This window comes from Bactrocera dorsalis, chromosome 4 (assembly GCF_023373825.1).
Source record: "Bactrocera dorsalis isolate Fly_Bdor chromosome 4, ASM2337382v1, whole genome shotgun sequence".
Lineage (NCBI taxonomy): Eukaryota > Metazoa > Arthropoda > Insecta > Diptera > Tephritidae > Bactrocera > Bactrocera dorsalis.
Genome location: NC_064306.1, coordinates 22,431,863 through 22,455,119, shown reverse-complemented (window position 1 = coordinate 22,455,119; position 23,257 = coordinate 22,431,863). Strand labels below are relative to the sequence as shown.

The window sequence follows — 23,257 nt, the reverse complement described above, 5'->3', positions numbered from 1 at the left end:
GTATAGTCTTTTTAATTTCGAAAAGTACATCAGGTAAATCATATGTGTAGGAATGTGAACTAAAATCATGAATTATTCAACGAAATGGTTCAAAATTTGACAAGATTTTAACAGTCCAAAGCGAATCGCATTATTAAATTTAGTTTCAGATAGAAGAAAAGAACGGCTATCTGTGCATTGAGGATTTTTACCAAAAGTATAATGCCAAGCACTTCTCTACGACTTGTGGACTTATAAGTTTTAAACGACTAGTGTAGAAAGGTAGACTTAATTTCCGATCCGAAATGCCCTAAGGCGAGAGGTAAAGATTGTTTTTGTCCCGACTGTAGCTTATTAGAATGCATTTTGTAACTAGGATTCTATACAACAGTTGGTATTCCACTATATGTCTCATTTATTAACATACGGATCTCGAAATTCTTTAAACATTAGCCAAAATGTGTTGAGTCGATCCATAGGATCTCTGCGTCTATTTAACTCTTTCGATCTCAAAAACAGAGGTAGGTAAACACCTTGGATGACTTTGTCTTTGTTCGGTCGGTGGAAATATTCTTGAAGAACCCATTTCGTCTGGGAAGTTGAATAGAGAAATGCTTCTTATGCAGGATATATCAATGACAAAGTCACAATCTGCTGAAGGATACATTTTCTCTTCCGCCTCAAAATATCAGAATTTTCCCATTGACAAATATTTGTAACAAACTTTTTCAAATTAAGACTTCAAGTTCAATCATTCCGCATTTAATGCTGGCAATAATTTGTATTCATAAATAAAATTTTCACTGTATCGAATGATTTATTATAATAATAGAAACGCGTGGCTGCATTATCAAGTAAGTGTATATTATACAAAAACATATTTTAAAAATTGTTCCCCGACAAATGCATACCTAGATGGAGATGGAGATGATTTACAATTATGATTCGTTTGTATATATTCATTTTTTAAAAACGGGCACATTACTGTTTTTGAACAAATAGTTGGCAGCTCTATGCATATATCGTTTTCAATTTTAATCAGAATCTGTGAATTTTTCACTTTGTTTCCGGATGGATGGCGTTGAACTTGGCCAAGGTACAATATCTCAATCGGCATCCTTGCCAATCACCCAGCGAACAAGTAATTCATACATACCTGCACGCATACCTATACAAATACCTGTTCATCCCAATAATTTATACCAATTAACAGAATGCGCAGAGTGTTCATATCCTGCAGAGTTCCATCCGGAAGCACAATTCAGTACAAAACATGCTAAATAAGTCATTACAGCAATTACAAAGTCATGATTACATAAAGTTTTACCAACATATCTTAAGTAAATATACATTTTGTATGATGTATGAGGAGGAAAATTGCAGCAATGAGCAATAATAAACCCAAAAAAGTTAAATTTTTTAAAAGGAGTGAATACTGCAATAATTTAGGCCCTTGATAATTGTGTGCTGCGTTTATTTAAATATATAGACTAAGCCATTACTAAATACACACGCAGCCACGAGAATATACATACACAAGTGTAAGTATTCACATGCTCAGCGACAGCTGTTAACAAGTAAAGACGCTGGCTTACGCTCAGCATCAGCCAAGCGCTGCACCGATGCCCACGGTTACAAAATAAGAAAATAAAAGCGAATTACGTGTTTTTGACCAACATAAACTTTTTATTTCCCGCATTGAAACGCCAGCTACGTGAAACACAACAGCAGTTAGCTACTAATAAAATGCATACATACATGCATACATATGTAAAAAAGTGTGTGTGTTGACAGCAGCAAGGCGCAACAACAAAAGAAAAGCCGTGTATGCATTTTGTATCATCATCTTCATTGATTGCATTGCGGCGCGTAACTAAAGTCGGGAAGTGATTTCGGCAGCGACGAGCGTTACGAGCAGAAGCATTGTTGGGCAGAGCAGATCGAGTGGACAAGTGATCAAGCAGTTGTGAAGCGACAAGATTGAGGCCAACGCTTGCCGCGAACTATTGTCTGGAGTTTTAAGCTTGTCTGCTTGTCTCAAAAGAAGAAAAGCATTTTTCAGTTCACTTTCGTTGGCCAATCAGTCAAGACGCGTTCAGCTCGTGACGTCCTTGCTAAAAGTAATTTGTATTAATAACAAACCTATGTGATCTTGCAGAGAGAGAGCACGACTTGAAAAAGGTTCTCAAAACAAATAAAATTCGCTCACCAAAATCGGCAGTTCGTTACCAAAAAGTATCGCGAGAGCGCCGCGCAAGCTCACTATGCCAATAGAAACTTAAACGAACCTTCATTTCGGCCACCTTCGTCCAACACAGTTAATGTATTTTTACAACAAGCCGCGCCGCGCAGCCGCAATTCGAATTTGTGCTATCGCACAAATCGGTCGACACCGCTTGCGTACGTTACACACTCGCCCGCTCACTGGGTAAGAAAACAAGTCGCCGCATACCAAAAACGAATTTCAGCGCGCTGATCGTTGAATAACACACCGAAATACCACAATAGTGCACGGTGCCCGTAAATAAGGAAAGTAAAAGTGTTCCTCCTCTGGTGTTTTGTTCATTTATGGAGGCCTGAAGTTACGAAACACTTGTAGAAATATTCATAGCGCAAGTATAACAGCCGAAATTGGAAAGCAAAAGAGAATACGGAAAAAACAGATAACAGTAGAGTGGATGAATCGCTAACTTGAACAGTTTTTCGAATTCTTTAGTAACGGTTAATTCACGCCTTGCAGTTTCCTTCGATAAATTTATATAATTTTGGATAATGTAGTTAACATTTGGTTATATTGAAAGAAAAAACAAATAAAGTTGAGCGTTTAAGTGAAAAGCGTTAATAAAATGTCAACAAGCCAGTGGGTGCTAATAGGAATTTGCCCCATATTTTTTGAAAGTGCACTAAGTCAATAATAACAACGAATCACGAATAAGTATAACCAAACTACGAATCAATAAAAAATAAAATCCAAACGAAGTGTGTATCAAAAACCGTTTTTTTTTTAATAATTGTTTAACATTTTGTCCACAATGTACCCCCCTCTGGTACGTATAACGGTGAAGCCAAACATTGGTTTTTATCTCGCCATTTTAGTGACTTTCTTGAACGTAGCGGAATATGGCGCCGCGATCAGTAATGGCGAATTGCCCAAAACCGCTAACATATCGTTGCCCGCAATGATGTCCAGCCATAGTACCATCAATCTCCAGCTACCCGAGTCGCAGTCTGGTGAAATGGTGACGAACAAGGTGACGGCATCACCGTGGAGCCCGCGAAACTCGGTGCGACTAAGAGATGTGCTGAGCATTTTCGATATATCCAGCGTGGCGGAGCATTGGAGCAATATCCAGAAGGCCATTGGTAACAATTGCTCCCAGGACTTGGAACTTTACATGCGCGGATTGAATGCAGCCGATATCTGGGCGGTGAAAAGTAAGTAAAATATATGAGTTGCTCGTATTTCAACAAGGGCCTCACCAATGTATATAAACTTACCTCAGGAAGTGCATATGTGTGTGGCTCTGTAAGGTGAATCTGTTATTTTGAGAAATTTACGAAAAACAGGTACACAACAGTATACTTACATGCATATATAGATACGTATGTACATATGTATGTATGTGTATAGTTACACTGTTACTTTAGGATGTGTCATACTGAAAGCCAACCAGCCGTGTGTGCTAATACAAGGAAAACACAGAGAATGCGCAATCTTCGGTTTGCCCCATTAAAAAATTGCTTCAGCCAACAGCAAGACACGCTTGGCATTTTGCCATTTTCTTTTTGTAGTACCAACAAAAACAACGTCGAAATACAAATCAAAATAAAGAGCTGAAAATTTTGTCGGAATTTTCAATTTGACAAAAAATTTATCCAAATTATTTACTAAAGCAGACATTAGTATATTTATAAAACGAAGTAGCAAGGCGAAATAGTTGTCTTCTGAAAGATATCGAGAAAAAAAATATTACTTTATATATTAGATTTTGGTTTTCATTCCCCGACCAAAATCTGAAATATTTGACCCAAAATGTCAAATTAGTAAAAATATTTCGTGAATATTATTCGGATGGAATAACAACAGCAACTCCTATAAATATTTGTTATTCAAAATAATTGAATATATGATAATTTAGTAATATCATATTATTTAAAAAATTGGCTTAACCATTTTAAATTTTCATTGGAAAAAGTAACGAATTTTAGGCTGCTTTATCAATGTTTGGTTACCAGCCAATTTTCTTAAAATCGGTTCAGTAGTTTAGGTGTCCATCGCGGACAAACAACGTCACACGTAATTTTGATATATGTATAAAGATTTCGAAAATTTAAAATTAATTTAAATACTTATCCCCGTATTGGTGAATACGATGGTTAATCGATTGTATTCATTGCGTTTTTGGCTTTAAATTTGTTTATAATCTTTTTTTTTTAAATCAGCTTTATCGCTGTCTTGACATCTCTCTAACACTTGCCTGGCGAATTTCAAGCATCATCAAATTTGAGACAAATTCTTTGTTTGATATGTTTATCCATTGTAAATATCCCAAAATAAGCTCAAGGTCGTTTGGAAATTCACTTATAAAACATATCTACTTCTTCAGTAGGAAGCGTAGAGTTACAGCATCACTACTTTCTTGCATAAGTGATTTAGTTTCCACACCAAAGTTGAATAACATAGCTTTTTACACACATACATACATACATACATAAATACGTAACAGATTTATTTAACACTACCGATTACCTAAAAGTAGTAAACTTTGTTTGATTATGCAATCAATTAGGGCTCGACCGTCCATTTGACGTAATGGCCGAATATCTGTATGTCTTTAATTATATACTCTTGCTGCTAATGTGGTCTGCATAGCTGCAAACATACACATGTATGAACATATGTAACATATACGCTGCTATATGTACATAGATTAGAGACTTTTGCACCATAGCACAGTTTTCAAGCTTTGCTTTTGCATTTTGCCATTTTTTGCTGACCGCGCCGCTGGCCCCGACCGCGTGCCGGCTCGTCCACTCAGCGCAAATCGAAAGCAAGTTTCCAGTTTGGGTATTTGGTTTGTTGCACTCTTAATTGTTGGTCGCCGCAAAGTGTGTCAAAAGATACAAGTTTTGAATTGTTTTCTTTCCTTCACTCTTTTCTTTATTATATGTATGTATGTCTCGTATTTGTATATGATTATCAATGAGCTACGCTCGGGACTTGGTCGATTAATGCGCCAATTACAAATGGTGCTCCATGCCTCTAGCAGCATTCTAGCTGCAAATGCTTAATTTCCGACCATCCAAGGCGGTGTTCGACGCCAATGACAAGATCAGTTTTTAACTACAGTTACACACTAAACCAATCAACAAACCAGTGCAAACACAAACACGAATCGTACACAAAGTAAACAATCGGAAGAAGAAGAATGAAAAGTATCTTATGGAAAACAAAATTAGTGCAATATCAAGTTTGTTAACTCACGAGCTGCTTTAGCGGTAGGCTCGAGACTAGTGACTGCAAGCTTACAAAAGAATACAACAACATACTACACATATTTATGTGTGTGTGTGCACCGAATTGCTGCATGCTAGGGAACTACTTGTATTCCGTTTCATGAACTGATTATCAGGTTTAATGAAACTGTGTTGTAGGTATGTTCGCTTTTTGAAGGTCGGTGAATTATTTCATGCATCAGGCATATTGCTAAGCTTCTGATTGAAAAATTAAAACATATGGCTACTTAATACTCGTAAATGCCGAAAAATTACAAGAGGCTTACTACACACATACTGCCAGATATTTATGTATGCTCATGCATGTACCAAGTGCAAATGCGTGCATACACACACCCAAGTATGTGTGTGTGCATACTACATGCTCAAAGCGTATCAGTTTTGAAGGTAACGCTAGATAAAAAGGTTAAATGCAGCCATTGAATTGTCGGCATTTGCGGCTCTCAGGTGTGACTATCTGGTTGATCAAGAGTTCGTTTATGCATTAAAGAAGGCCGCTTTTATGAGCAAAATAATAAAGCTCAAATATAGTATATACTCGTATTAGATATAAATTGTAATTTTGAATAAAGTTTAGGCCCAAGGTTACATTGGCGGAAAGCTTACGAAATTTATTGCAAATAATTATTTCGTGTTTTTCTAATATTAACAATTCTAACCCGTTTCCATGCAAGATAAATGCAAATATGACAGCGATAGAGTACATTCTTACTTATATTAAATTTTCTTTCTTTTAACATAGATGTCTACATAAAAAACTCTAGGTCGATTTATTACACTATTTATAACTCAAGAACGACAGAGCCGATGATCTCCGATTTATTAAATTTGCCTCCTCATGGAGTAGCTTTTAAAATAACTATTAAAATGCCGGAAAAACTTACTCAAAAAATTATCAAAATGTATTCAAACAGATAGGAAATACTCCAATAGATATCAGCAAAGAGATAGGAGGAAATTATATAACAATCATCAAATCGATTGGTCTCTTTCAATTCAGATAATTCAGGTTATAAGCATTTCGTACTACAAGCTTTACTACAGAATGTATGGAAAATCTTTGAACACAATCCACAAAAGTGCCCCATGCTGTTATGACTCGGCCGAAGTCAGACTTATCAAACACGATGACAAAGAATGGCTGTTCACCGATAAGCGACGCGACAACTTCAACGCACCAGCATAAATGCTAGAAATGTTGATTTGAAACGAACAGCATTTCTATACAATTGTAAAAGTAACGTTTATTCTTACGTTGCTATTAACATCGCAATTCAAAAGTCCGCAGCTTACCACAGCAAAACACATTTATTGAGCAAAATTCGTTTTTTTTTATTCAACATAGTTTCTTTCAAGGGTGACACACTGATTACAGCGATCCTCTAACTTTTCGTACGATTTGTCCTTTGCTTTAAAAATCCTTTCGGCGATCACCTATGTATTGGACGAACATTTCTTCCCAGCAAGCGTTCGTTTGAGGTCTTAGAACAGGAAATAGTCGCTAGGGCTTAGATCTGGAGAATGCGGTGGATCCACGCTTTGATATATTCACTTTACGGTCCTCCAAAATTTCGTCGGTAACAATAGTTCACTGCGTTCACAGTCTTCGGCGCTCATTTCATCACCTCTAAACTTAGCATAGAAATTTTGAGAATTGATTTTGATGAGGATGTGACCGGAAACTTGCCACCAAACTAAGCTTTTGCTGTATTTTTCCCTACAAAATGAAATATTTTATCAACATGCAAAATACCTTTTTATATATTTTTTCACAATAACAAAAGTTGCTTCACTCAAAACGATATAATTCACAAACTAAGCACTTTTGGGAACATCTTCACGCACACCTTGCGCATGTTCAAGTGCTCCGTCACAATGTCATGAACCACAGTTTTGATAAATTTAACATCTGGGAAATTAAACGAATACTCAGTCTCATACTTGCACCACTCGCAAAAGCACGTCGCGCGAAAATTTATGTCCTGACTTTCCAGTTGCTCATTCCATAGCTAGGAACTCCCTCTACCGAATCCAGTCGGTGCGCGCATGCTCCGAAGTACAGTCGCGGCGGAAGGAATTCAGACCTATTACTTTACGGACAAACCCTGTACACGCTCCTTTAAAAGTATTTTTCATTACATTTTTGTCCTTAAGGAGTACAATTTGATTTTCGTATATATCATTTGATTACTAATTATGGAATAAGTGAAGCCTCTTAACCTACATAACGTCAACTGAAATGCAAAATAACGTAACAACATTTTCGGAAATTTACAGTGGCACGAATGAAACACAAAATAAAATGGAACATGAGTGAAAAAAAATTTAATATTGGTTAAAACTGGTTTAAATCTGAGCGCAGAAGCTGAAAATGTTGAACATACTTATGTAATATTTTGTATGTAATTTGAAGTAGTGAAGCGTAATCAATAAGACACTCAATTTCGAATTTTTTTATGATACATTATTTTGCAGAAGTTCCAATTAGTGTACTTATGAACCTAATTACTTTAAAAATCATTTAACCTCCTCTCTGACCAAACAGTCAGTTTAATAGCTCAATACACCCTTACATCAAAAATATAAATATAACTAATTAGAAATGATGAAAACACGCTATTACGCGCTGAATATGTACACAAACCTCCGTCTATTCATACCGTTAATGAAAATGTTAAGTAATAATCGGCATTCAAGGGGATGAGTTTCAAAAATTGATTTATGACAAGTGTTATTAGCAGCTGGCACCCGCATAAATTCAAGAGATATGTCATTTTCCACGATGAAATAGCAATAAATTTAACTCTTCATGTACAATTCGTATGTATGTAATCAAAGAAACTCATCAAATATTTTGTCACATGCTATTTTATTAAAGTTAATATGATTAACATAAACAATAAATGTTTTCGCGATTCTCAGAGGATATCGAAGATAAATTCATCACAATTTAAGAATATACATATATTGCTTATATCTTTACAAACGTTTAGTCATGAATATTCATTAAATATTTTGAAAACATAAACAACATTTGGCAAATAAAATAGAAAACGAATAATAACAAGTAAGAAAGGGCTAAGTTCGGGTGCAACCGAACATTTTATACTATTGCAACATTTTGTACTCAAAGCTCCGGCAATTCCGTCAGGAAAATGTGGGAGTTGTTGGGAAGTATTGACCCGATTTTATGTGTTTTTACCAGTAACACATACTATTAACATGCCTTGCGGATGTTCGAAAATCCTGATATTAGTTATTTGAGTTTTTGGAAATTTGTTTATATTTAAGGCACAAAGATACACTGTTAAGAGTAAAAAATTCTCTGTAATTGCCATTAAGATAAGTCAAATATTGGCGTATACCATATATGCATTATAAAGTCATCCGGAAATTCGAAAATATTTATATTAGGTATATAGGCGCCCAGGGAAGTATTGATCCGATTCAACACATTTTTGATACACAGAGTTGCTATTGTCCGGAGATGATTCTCTCTAAATTTCAACTGTATATACCATACGTTGACCGATATTTTCGGTCATAAGTCATTAGATACTGAGGTCCACATATTCGGTACCTAGAAGCTTGAAAAGTTTTGATTGAATTTGCACAACTTTTTGGAATTCTTTAAAGTTATTCGAGCAAATATTTATTCCGTTGTATTCATTGTTTCTTGATTTGTATTCTAGAAAGTGAAGGAATAAAATGGAATTTAAAATTGTGTTATGTAGGAAGTAGGTAATGGCTGTTACAGTGTCGATAGGTGATTTAAAGTTGTTTGTCGTGAGCGAATGTCGTTAATGTATCTAAGGTGGTTTAAGATATGTAAATTAAACCAAACAAAGGGCAAGGCCACACTAACTTTTTCAAGATTTTTGGACCACAACTGCCGCCTACTACTGCGATACCCTGCTCCAAAATTACGTACAACCGTTAGGTGAACAAAACTACTATACTCGTAGCAACATGTTGCATGGGTATAAAAATAATTGAATACGAATAATTATTTTTAGAATCTATTTGCTTTTGAAGCATATACTGGCAGAATTGTAAGCGATATTTTGGTATGCTTGACTTTTATTAAAATTCAATACATACATATGTACATGCTAATATGTGTAATATTCGCATATAAATAAACATATCGCGTTGCTTTTGAAATGCCAGATATTAAATATTGATGTGGCAGGAATGATTCTAGTGCGCAATAAATTACGCTTAATTTATTGCAAAAAACGCAGATGAGTGCTATTAAATAAAAGTAAATAATTATTATTCTAATTTTAAGGAATTCTGATGGCAAACACTATGAAATGTCTACTCAATAATCACTTCATGCAAATGTTATGTAATTAGTTAGGCAAAAACCCCTTATAAGCATGATGGTGCGTTCAAACTCCATTCAGCGTCATTAAGAGATTACTTGCCGAGACTTTTCGATGAACTCCTCCGACATTAATGCAGGTACGAAACTCACAGATTTAACTTAATTAGCTAAAATAGTGATTAGCTGAGATCATTTGCCGAAGCGACTGTCTTTATCGCTGCCATTCATGCGATAACCTTAAAAAATTAATGCGTATGCAGGTGTGTATAATAGACAAGGTATCAGGGTCCCCGCATGTTATCCCGCCAATTTTAATATCACTTTTCACATTAAGCTATTCAAATTATATAAGAACAAAAAAGTTGCTAACATGTTTAAAGCATTAAGCTGATGATTGAGCAAATGAAACTTAATGAGGGAGCTTTACACTTTTTGCTACTGAATTCAAGCCAACTATATTTATAAGTATGTGTGCAGGTCTAATTGGTCACTGAGCCAAAAATTTCAACCAGGTCACGCAAAAAGAAAGGGAGCCAAGTTTAATTAGCACGGTGATGTCACGGTTGTAGTTCATTAAACTTGATTCTTAATTGGAAAGCCAAAAACCTGGCGTCGAAAAGTTTATGCCACTGAAATCAAGTATATTTTTCCTGTCATTCTATCGTACACATCCTGGGTCATTGTTTCAATGGGAAGATTGTAAGATTAATGCAGAAAATGTAGGAGGATAATGATTACCATATTGCCTGTTAAAAGTATTTCCTTAATCATTATATTCCCAAAAAACCCTGCGTGTAGTTCCGCATGCAATATGCGTGAAGTAACAAATTAAATTCCTTTTTCAATTTTATTTAATAATAGAGGACCCGTCCACGCTTTACTGTGGGTGGCCCATAGATAATACTACTTCTACCATCTATATGATTTCTATTAGTTAGATTATAACCATTAGTTAATGAGATATAGCATTTTTGTGAACCAACTTGTGTTAGTTTACAAAAAAAAAATGGATCATAAAAGTATTTCGTGTGTTAAGAATAAGAAAGCATTGCTTTTTGGAAGAAAGTGCTGTTAAATTTGGGTTCTGCACCAGGGAGATCAACCATTGAAAAGAGATTTGCTAAGTTGGAAAGAGGCAAAATGGGCAAAGGGGGTACCTCGCATAATCTAACAAAAACTCACTTTGAGCAGAGTGCTCTTTAATCGTAATAAAACCGAATTTTTGCGTCGGTGTGTGACAATAGAAATACGACTCCATCATTTCACACTCGAGTCCAATCGACAGACATTATAGTGGACTGCACATGATGAACCGGTCTTCAAGTGCGGAAAGACGAAAAAGTCGGCTAGCGAGGCTATGACATCAGTCTTTTAGGATGTAGCCAGTTATAATCCATTGCACTATGTATTTGGTTGCAGTTCTACTATACTTTTCCAAATATTTAGCAATTGTATTACTTTTTAGAAAGAATCAGTTTGAAATAGTACGCGTATACTTTATCGTTTCCCTTTAAATATTCCTCGCTAGAGAGCTCTGATAATAAACGCGTCCGATCGCTGCTAAATTTAAAGTACTATAGGGAGAACCGCGGCCTCCGACGCGCTATTTATAGGCACGTTCTCGCCGCCCCCGGCCGAAACTTAGCCATTATTTGTCGTAAAAAGTAAATGACAAAAAAATGTTATTGTGGGATATATAGTACATAAGAGATAGACATATACCATAGCGGAGTTTTCTGTAGACCTTTTCAATGGGTACAAACTTAGTAAATTATTTTGATAAATCTCATAGGGTTCAGCCTTAATTATTTACGATATCACATTAGAAAACTCAAAAATAACAGTATTTCTCCATTATTTAATGGTTGTTATTATACAAATACCTTCCTTCCTCTTCAATCACTCTATCTATTAAGAAAAACCGCATCAAAATCCGTTGAGTCTGGGGTAATCTGTGAAATGTCTAGACCGATTTTTGACTTTGCCTTAGTATAAATAGTTGATGTAATAGGGAGTAACAGAGACGACACTTTCTTTATATTTTTTAATGTTCAATTTTTGAAACTTTTTTTTTTTTATTTTTTTTTTTTATTTTCACGGATTCCTATAATACCGTCAAATTTTCCTTTGCAATTCGTTATCAAGGCTAATTCTGAGTTGACAATCAACAAACAATCACAAGGACGAACGTTACGCAAAGCTAATTTAACAAAGGTTTGCTTTGCCTATGAAAGTACCAAGTTTAGTTAATGGAGTTGTTGTTTTAGTCCAAGCAAATTGTATACCAAATGTTTTATACTAAAAAATTTTTCAATAAACTAATTTGATAAACCGAATATGTAAGTATTTTGTACATATTCATACAATCCATTTCTGTAGTTTAAGCCAAATACATATGTACATATAAGCACGAAAGTTGCAACCGAAAACATAACAAAAGTAGCGAAATGTGCTGTAAACAACGGAATTGCGATTTAAGACATGCGAGTAATTTCTTTCATGCAACATTAGTGACTATCAGGCTATAAAATACACATACTTACCTACATATACATATAATACGCTTATGGATATACATTTGTATGTATGTATGTATATGCTGCATTTCGTTAAATGGTTAGCATTGTTGGTGGCTCACACTATTGTTGTAAATGGTTCATACCAACTTTACTGCGTTTTCAATTCACATAATTATCTTGATTGTGCAATTGGCCACTCTGTTATTGTATAATTCCAGTCATGACGCATTAAATTGCAAGATAAATAAAAATAACGGCAAGCGTATTCGTAGATATATTGCAATATGTCAATTAACCTTAACCCAAATATATTTTCGCTACAGACATTGCCAAATTATCTAAACATAAGCTTTAAGTCCTAAAATAAATATGCAGACATAATTTACTACAGAGTATTATAGTTTTTTTTATATATGTCTCTATGTATGTTGGTATATATTTAATGATCAGAATGGCGGGACGGGTTGAAATCCGTACGATAATTTGAGCAAAAATTAAAATATTTTGATGAAACTTACTACACAAATTCCTTGGTTGGAAAGGAGACATTATTCAGACATTCCTAACTTACATTGTGAAACAAGCAGCAGTCATGCATACCTGCCATATAAGTACATACATATAACAATTTTATATTCAATCTGATCATAATTCAAATACAACTTTACACAAATATGTAGCTCATGTGATGTGCGAAAGTGTGGACCTCAGGGTATATGGCATATTTATGAGAAATATCGGTCAATATCCAACATTTGAATTCGCAGATATTTTATTGACAACAGCATGCGGGTTTGAAAAATGGGTTAAGGTGGATCAATGCCTCCCTTAGCCTCCATTTACCTAGTATAAGAACTTCAAACTCAAATCTCAAATATCTTAGAAAAATTAAGTGATCGTAAGAATAAAATATGCGAGAAATGCTTGTTTCCATAAACTAAATGACCAATATGTCGGCTAGTACTCAAATTATATCAAACAAATTGCATGCGTGAAAACATGTTCTCGAGACGAGTATACTTGTGTAATGCCAAACGTTTTTGAAATCAGTTCAGATCTTCTCCTTATCCCCAATATAAGCGATATAGTGATTTCCATTCATTTGGTGTTCAAATCTGACTATAAAGTTTTTCTTAAAAGTAATGAGGTCTTATTCGTACCTGCGAACTCTTACAAAGCGATTTCCTTCAAATAAATCACAAATAAAGAATATGAACAAATAAACTCCAAAACACTGACCTATATATCGAGTATATTTAATGCCAACTGTTGCTTAATTCCGTAAAAGAAGCAATACGAGTATATGTCGAATGTAGTCCAAATTATAAATTCGATGTTATTCAGTTTTTATTCTTTCTTTTATTTTTCCTTTTCGTATATATGTATGTATAAAATATGAAATGTTTTCCTCTGTATACTATGGCGATTTTCTTCTGTGAAAATGTTCCGCAATGAAAACTAAGCCACCGTTTCGCTGATTTTACTACTTACTTGCTCCTACGTATGTACACATATACATATTATATATAAATTATAGTATGTACAATACACACGTAATTATGCACGGATAAGTGCACAAACAACTTCATTTCATTTCTGGTAAAAGCAGCGCGAAATTATGTAATTCACCTAACATTGCTAATGACTCAAATAAATAAACCATAATATACATTTGTAGGTAGGTACCTTCGCTTTCTTCGAAATTTGGTGCCTATAAGTATTTGTTATTCATAATTAGAAGGTTTGTGATTGCTCTTAACACAAAATAACATATGTGTAAAAAAAAAAAGTTAAGACTTTTACGTCGACACCGACGAAAAATATACCCGAAGGGTGGCGATGGCTTTGATATTACAGAAGTCTGATTTTCATTGAATTTGACGTATTGAAAATAGCACAAAACAAAGAACCACAAAAGGACTAGTGATAAATATGGCAACATGTTGGTCAATTTGAAATACGATTAAATAAGATAAAACCTCGAAAGAAGAAAAAGTAGAAACTTAAGAATACAGAAGTGATCAATTTTATTTAAAAGAAGAGAAGAAATCAATAATTTAAGTTTTTAGTATAATATATAGCATTAAACATTATTGTAAATACAAATATAATATTTTAATTTCAGTGATGTTGTCGACATTTCGTTAAATTTTTGTCCATTAGAAGTATAATTTGGTTTTCGTAGGAATTTTTGAGGACAATCCATTAAGCTTTAGTATGGAAATTGTGACTTAAGTGAAGTCTCTTAACCTAAGTTCCAGTTAGTGTACTTATACGCATATGAACCTAATTACTTCAAAACTCATTTAACCTCCTCACTGCCCAAGCAGTCAGCTTAATAGCTCAATATACCCTTACATAAAAAATATAACTAATAAGAAACGACGAAAGCACGCTAAAAACACGAAAGTAGAAAAAGTAGCTTTTTCCTGAACTGCTCTTGACGTAATCCAAAAAATCTAAGTGTAATAAAATCAGCTAACAAATTATGTAACATTTACGCCAATTGGCTTCCTATAACAAAACTCGGTAAAAATTGGAGAGGAACTACCTATTTAGATACAAATAAATTTGGGCGCACTTTCGCTCGAATTTTTATTTCTTTTTCTGTTATTTTTTCTTTTCACTTGAATTCACACTTAAACGAGTACTAGTTAGTATAAACGAAACTTTCATTAACACGTTGATTAAACATATTTATCCCTAAGTGAGAGAATTACGTCAGCCCCACCATAGCTTTCTGGATGTTGTATTTGCTTACGTCGGTACAAAAGAGTCATAACTCAAAAATATTCAAAATCAGTTTTTTCAATTTGTAATACACTTTTCTACCCAACCAAGAAACTTCATTTCACCACTATCTCACTTAACTGGAAAATAATCATTCGGTCTACATTTGTGTTAATTGCCATTTTTCGAGTTGTGACTCTTTTGTAGTTAGTGTGCGATATGTGTTTAACACCCACTTGTGTATGCTTGCATGAGTGTGAGGCATCTGTATATTAGCATATTCGTTTATGTTTAGTTGATATGATGTATCACCAAATACCATTGCCTCTATGGCTCAGAAGGCTTCGAAGTTTTCCAATTATGGTGAACCGATTACTCACGCAATGCGTTGTGTCTGACTATTATCTTTGACAAAATGTAAACTGTGATTAGAAACATGTAAGCTCTGTTGTCTATTACCTGCGTACGTTAAACGGTGCGCATCAGTGATAACCTCAAATGCAGCAAAAAGAAGTGGAATATACATCGTCGTCTATAGCGGCGCGGCTGCCTAAGCGCATGCAAGTGTGTGGACATTGAAACTCTGCCTCGTCTAGTGTAAACAACATTGTGACAATAACAACTCAGAGAGTGTTTGTACGCTTGTAATGAACGCACGACTAATACCATTTCAAATTGGTTTTGTCCAGTCGGCCTTGTGCCGAATCTTGCTCAGAGGCAGCAGCATGCACACACATTACGCTTACATGTGTATACATATGGCCTTATCTAAGTATGTGTGTTACTTGTAGCTATGTCAGCAACAAAACCATTTAGCAGTCATTGCGCCAACTTTCGATGATTGCCGCTGAAAGCCCCCAATTAAGTTTGGATTTCGAGGCGATAATTATTTGCCTTTGGTCTTACTTTGTTTTCATTTATTTTACTTAATTTTTATATCGATGTGGAATTTCTCTTGAACTGTCATTGCGATGAACAATGAGTGGGCAGATGCTTTGACAACAAGAAAGAATGTACATATGTACATACATATGTACATATGTGGTCATGTTGGAGGCCAAGTTCAGGTAAACATGACCTACGGCACTGAATCGCTTTAGAAGTCAAGATGAATATTTTTGTTGCGTAAGTGATTTGATGGTTATGATTCGTTGGCATATTTACTTAAATAAAATATTTTTGTAAAAACAACAATCCTAATTAATTGCATTTACAAATTAAAACAAATCTATCTACAAATTTTTGCTTTGGCAAAGTGAATAACTGCATGCGATTATAACCTCTAAATATATTACAATGCAAAATACATTCCACTTAAAAATACACATACATATGTATGCATATGTACCTATACATATACATACCATATATGTACTACACTGTGTACTGTATATGTACGTATATATGTTTCCAATTTAAAATTTGAAATTTCAAAATATTCAAAAACTATGGAAAAGGCTAACTTCGACTACACCGAAGCTATAATGCCCTACACAGGTGCATTTCTTATGCAACAGGTACAAATACAGTTGAACTTCCCTAACTCGAATCACCATAATACACAAAAAAAACTTCGAGTTATAGAAACTTCGCGTTATGGAAGGAAATTTGTATGAAATTTGACTTCTATTGCTAATGTTCTAGACACTTGTTTTGACATAATCAACGTTCAAGTGGAATTAGGAATAACTTAATAAGGAAAAAATCGTTTATGAAGAGCTACATCTTGATTTTTATCAGTTAGTTCTAATACTACGGATGCTATGAGCAAAAAATAATAAAACTTTGTCATAATATTTAACTTCTTAATTTATTCTTCAAAATCTATGTAGTGTCCCGCAACGTTTCTTACAATCCTCGAGACAGTTGTTAAAGTCAATTTCCGGTTGCGATTCACGTTTAATATCGTCATAGCTAAAAATCGGCACGGCACGGTATTGGTTGAAAATTTGGCAAAAAACTCTCGAAAAATCAATGCAGTATGTGACGATACATTATCGTGGTGTAAAAACTAAACGTTTTCGGCTCATAATTCCGGCCTCATTTTACGAATAGTTTCACGCAAATGACACATAACACTCCTATAGTATTCCTTGTTGACAGTTTGGCCGGTCGGAAGGAATTTGGAGTGCACTACTCCTCGGTAATCGAAGAGTTTTTTCTGCCGAACGAAAATATTCGGACGAATGGGATTTTGCGTGAAATTTAAATTAAAAAGTCTTACTTTATTTGCCCACAGTCTTTATTAGGAAAACAAATCTTTCGATATTTCAAAAACTCCGGGACTAGTTCGGACATATGACAAAGGCGGACATGGCTAAATCAATGGAATTGTAGCAAACTTAATAAAATGTGTTCAGGATATAAATATTACAATTGAAACATCCCGTCAAATATTCAGAGAAGTTTTTATTGCTTCACAGTTATGTGAACAAATGTCAAGTTTAGTTGCTTAAGTAGATACATACATAAGTATGTACATATGTTTGCTTTTTGCCTCTGTACATAAGTATATGCATACATACATACATACATATAGCAAAACAAAAAAGCCGAACTCAAAATATTTTGTAATTTTGATGTTTAAAGTGAAAAAACTGAAACTTCTAATAACCCGTTAAATTTAATTTTAAAGTTTTTTGCAATTTATTTTAATAATATTTGCATGAAATATTATGATGAAGATGATGGAATTTATAAGAAACCATTTCAGTACGAAAACGCACTTATAATGTTTTTCATTTGTTTCGAGTGTCTTTTATTGGTTTGGGCGTCACCGGCATTCGAAGTTCGAACACAGCCCATCGAATATTAGTCATGCACTCTGCAACAATTCAAAAACAACATTTTTTGACAAGAACATTGTAAGCCAAATGCATTCGATCATACAAAACACCAACCCATATGTACATACTATACATATGTATGTACGAGTATTTATGATTAAACATATGCTGGTACCTTTACTATACATCCATATATAATATACAAATGCATGAATATATGTATCATAGGTGAATGCATACAAACATACATACTTATGCATAAATGTACATTTGATTCGGCATCTTCAAGAGCTGTGCTAATTTGTTGCTGTTGTTGTCATTATGCGCATCATTTTTGTACGTGTCGCCAGAGTGACGGTTGTTGTTGTTGAATTTCGTACTGCTGCTGCTTCCATAACGAACTATCAGCTGCAACAACAATGCTACTAATAATTGAATCAAGGCGAAATTTCATCACATTTACCGTAAAGATTTGTTTTTTACCATTTCTGGTAATTATCGTATTTTTACACCATTCGACCTCCATTACTACTCCATAAATATATTTTATACATACCGACATTTACACACATACATACATATGTATGTATATTATATGCTTAAAAGCTTATTCAATATATATGTATGTATACACAAGTCAACATATTCATATATGAATGCAAATATATACATACATATGTATGTATGTATCAATGACGAAAGGTTTATTTAAAAAACTTGGTAATTAATATCAAAGCTTACAACAACAGTAACAAAATTTAGTTCAACAGAAATTATTTAACAATTTTCTTTAACTCCATGAAAGAATTCGAAAGGTAATACAAGTATGTAGTATGAGTTTATAGACGATTTTGAAATTTACAGGGCGAGGTTTCGAGTACACAACACACCTAACTGCATTGTTACATAATATTAGGTTTGAGATCGCTCAGAGCATACAAGGGGCTAAAAAGATTGATTTTCAAAAACAAAGTCAGACATTGCAATTAAAGTATGTCCTTAAAACCACTCCTTCCCCTCCTCCAGTCTTCGAGTACCATTACTCAAATGTGCGTATCCAAGAATGGCGAGATTTGATTCTGTGCCCAAAAAATAAGGTGACATTGTATTTATTTTGAAAATTCTTTATTTAGTCTGCCAAATCAATTTCATCGTCCACGCTTCAACCCCCTCCAAATTTAAAAGTCCGATCTTGTTCAATGTCAACGATTCCAACGCCAGAGCTCGTTATGGCTGATGTTCTACAAGTTGAGGTCGGTGCATGCTCTGACTCCGGCAACAAAGCGCAAGATAAGAAAACCCAAACACCTAAAAAAGTGGCTATACAAACCGGAATGGATCGGTACATTACCATTAAGCGTAAGCTTAGTCCGCAAAAGTCAACAAACGCTAAGCAAAAAATAAGCCGAGGAAATGCACCTGAGCCATTGAGCACAAATCGATTTGCGCTTTTAAGTGACAACGTTGACGGTGAGAGTAACAAAACTCCTGAAAGTCCTACAAAAGTCACCAAACCTCCGCCAATATACGTAAGAGAGGAAAACTCTGGCGCTCTCGTTAAAATATTTACTGAACTTATCGGCAATAATAACTTTCATATAGTTCCGCTGTCGAAGGGAAACATTCGAGAAACGAAAGTGCAAATATACTCCGAACATAACTTTCGTACCTTGTCAAAATACCTAAATGAGAAAAAGATTAAATTCTACACTTATCAACTGAAAAGTGCGAGAGGCCTGCAAGTTGTTATTAAAGGTATTGAGCCAAGTGTAGAACCCATGGAAATTCACGAAGCACTTAAGGATCACGGTTTTAACCCCAAAAATGTTGCAAATATTTTTAATAAAAAGAAAATCCCACAGCCTATGTTCAAAGTTGAGTTAGAACCAGAAAACAAACAACTTGGAAAAAATTGTGTGCACCCCATTTACAAACTACAATATTTGCTACATCGTAGGATCACGGTGGAGGAACCGCATAAAAGAAACGGCCCTGTACAATGCACCAATTGCCAAGAGTATGGTCACACCAGGTCTTACTGCACACTTCGCGCAGTATGTGTAGCTTGTGGAGAGTTGCATGATTCTTCCACCTGCACCACAAACAAAAAAGACCCAAATGCAAAAAAGTGTGGAAACTGCGGTGGAAACCACACAGCAAACTACAGAGGATGTCCAGTCTACAAGGAGCTAAAAAACCGGATCAACCAACGCGTAGTCTCCGAACGCAATCATAATGTACCGAACATTGTATCCTCCAATATGAATCCGCTGACAGCTCCATCAAAAACCGTCACGGGCGTATCGTTTGCAAACGTCCTAAAATCAGGCCTAGGAAAACCCATAACTACAGCAACAGCGAGTCTTATTGAGCCGCAAGAACAGCAGCCCCACGTTCAATCTGGTAGTCAATCGAATATCGAAGCAATGATAGCGTCAATGCAAAATAGCATGATGAACTTCATAACATTCATGCAGAACACAATGCAAGAACTCATGCGAAATCAAAACACATTGCTGCAACTGCTTGCTAACCAAAGTTCAAAATAATGAGCTCGCTTAAAATTGTTTTATGGAATGCAAATGGTATACCTCGCCATAAACTGGAGCTGGCAAAATTTCTCAACGACAAGGAAATAGATATAATGCTTCTTGCAGAAACTCACCTAACCAATAAATACAACTTTAATGTATCGGGATATACCTTCTATTGTACGAATCATCCAGATGGAAAGGCGCATGGTGGAACTGGTATCTTAATCAGAAGTCGCATTAAACACCATTCTTTAACTGGAACTGCTGAAAATTATCTGCAAGCAACATCAATATGCGTGCAGACAAAGCAAGGTGATATTACTTTGTCCGCCGTTTATTGTCCCCCACGTTTCCCGATTACAGAAAAGCAATTTATAGATTTCTTCAGCTCGCTGGGAGAGTGCTTTCTTGCTGCAGGTGATTATAACGCGAAACACCTTCACTGGGGTTCCCGGTTATGTAATCCTAAAGGCAAGCAATTATATAACGCCCTTATATGTAAAAGAAACAAACTGGACTACGTATCTCCTGGAAAGCCTACATATTGACCGACAGACCCGAATAAGCTGCCAGATTTAATTGACTTCGCAGTAACTAGGAAAATTCCTCACAACCTTATTACTGCAGAAACAAGAGCAGACCTCTCATCAGACCACTCACCAGTTCTCTTCACTTTGCGGCATCAGTCACACTATAAAGAGCTACCTTATATGCTCACGTCAAAAGCTACAAACTGGTTAAAGTACAAAAAATACATCAGCACACACATAGAACTCGAACCAAAGTTAGATACACCGGTCGATATTGAAAATACCATCGCAGCATTCGAATCAACCATTATAACAGCCGCCAAAATTTCAACTCCTCAAAAAGGTTACCTGGAAAACAAAAAGCATAGCTTAACTAATAGGGAAATTGAAATACTCGTATTACAAAAACGACGCCTACGAAGGGAGTGGCAGGTTCATAGATCACCAGCCTCAAAACAACTGTTGAAAGCGGCCACACATGCACTGACGAGAGCCCTCAGAAGTGAGGAACAGCGTGCGCAGTACCAGTATATTCAAAAGCTGTCACCGACTAGTACAAAGCACCCATTGTGGAAAGCACATCAAACTCTAAGTGCGCCAATAGAGTGTGAAATGCCAATACGTGACAATAATGGCAAATGGGCTCGGAGTGATGCAGAAAAGTCAGCAACTTTCGCTGCTCATCTAAAAAATGTCTTCCAGCCAAACCCAGAAACTAATGACTTTACACTTCCAACCGTACCCTATTTGATGGAATCTGAGCCAGTGAAATTCGTACCTGAAGAGATATCAAAAATAATTACGGAGAAATTAAATCCAAGAAAAGCTCCTGGGCACGACTTAATTACTCCAAAAATGATTATTGAGCTACCAAATTGTGCTATAATCTGTATCTGTATGTTTTTCAATGCAATCACAAAACAAGCTCACTTTCCTCAACAATGGAAAAAGTCAACTATAGTGATGATACCTAAGCCTGGAAAGGACAAAACGCAGCCATCCTCCTATAGGCCCATCAGCTTGTTATCGTGCATGTCTAAATTATTTGAAAGACTTCTTATGCTCCGCATTAAGCCACATCTTGAAACCCACAACATAATACCATCTCACCAATTTGGCTTCAGGGAAAAGCATGGAACGATCGAGCAAGTACATAGGATCACATCTGAAATTCGAACAGCTTTTGAAAAAGGGGAATATTGTTCTGCAATATTTCTTGATGTCGCGCAGGCTTTTGATCGAGTATGGTTAGATGGTCTTATGTACAAAATAAAAACGCTATTCCCGCAAAACACCCACGAACTGTTTAAGTCCTACCTTTATGATCGAAATTTTGTAGTTCGATGTAACACCACTACATCTGAAGCCCAAACGATTGAAGCTGGTGTACCACAAGGCAGTGTTCTTGGCCCAATGCTATATGTTGTATACACTTCATATATCCCAGTAAGCGACCGCTTGACTATGTCTACTTTTGCCGATGACACTGCAATAATCAGCCGCTCCATGTGCCCAATTCATGCAAATGCGCTGCTAGGAAATCATATCGTAGCTGTGGCCAACTGGCTCGCAAACTGGAGGATAAAGGTTAACGAGCAAAAATGTAAGCACGTTACATTTACCCTAAACAAGAGCAGCTGTTCGCCTTTGACACTGAACAACGTACAAATACCACAAAGCAATCATGTTACTTACCTAGGGGTCCATCTGGATAGGCGACTTACTTGGCGAAACCACATAGCGGCTAAAAGGACTTACCTTAAGTTAAAGGCACGTTCTTTGCATTGGCTTATTAACTCTCGCTCAGCCCTGAGTCTGGAGTATAAAATCATTATATACAACACTGTTTTAAAACCAATCTGGACCTATGGGTGTGAGCTGTGGGGCAACGCGAGTAGCAGCAACATCGAAATACTTCGTCGTGCGCAATCAAAAATTCTTCGTACAATCACCGGAGCACCGTGGTATATCCGAAATGAGAACATCCAACGCGACTTAAGAATTCCAGACGTACGAACTGAAATAGAGCAACGAAGCGCGAAGTATGCATTGAAACTTTCGGTTCACCCAAACCAACTAGCAAGATCGCTATTGCGTGTGAACAGGAGCTCAAGATTACGTAGAAACGACTTACCAGCCCAGACGTAATATATTTTAGGCCCAGTTTAAAAAAATAATCGCCCGTGTAGGATGTAAATTAAGTGCGTAGTTTAAGATTCGCAAACTTATTGTTAGGCTCTTAAGTAGGGTAGATTCAATAAATACTAGTAAAGTTAATAAAAAAAAAAAAAAATTTATTCTTCCAAATCAATTTCATCCCCTTCAAAGTAAT

At 35.6% G+C, this 23,257-nt stretch overlaps 1 protein-coding gene across 1 annotated transcript in view; it reads left to right on the top strand.

Annotated features, from left to right (window-relative positions):
- The first annotated feature begins 1,983 nt into the window (after window positions 1-1,983).
- LOC105233000 (nose resistant to fluoxetine protein 6) overlaps window positions 1,984-23,257 on the top strand; it is a 36,413-nt gene continuing 15,139 nt past the window's right edge. The window contains exon 1 of the mRNA XM_011214921.4: window positions 1,984-3,414. Coding sequence (XP_011213223.2) covers window positions 3,012-3,414 — 403 coding nt within the window. The 5' untranslated portion in view covers window positions 1,984-3,011. The remainder of the gene's footprint in view (window positions 3,415-23,257) is intronic.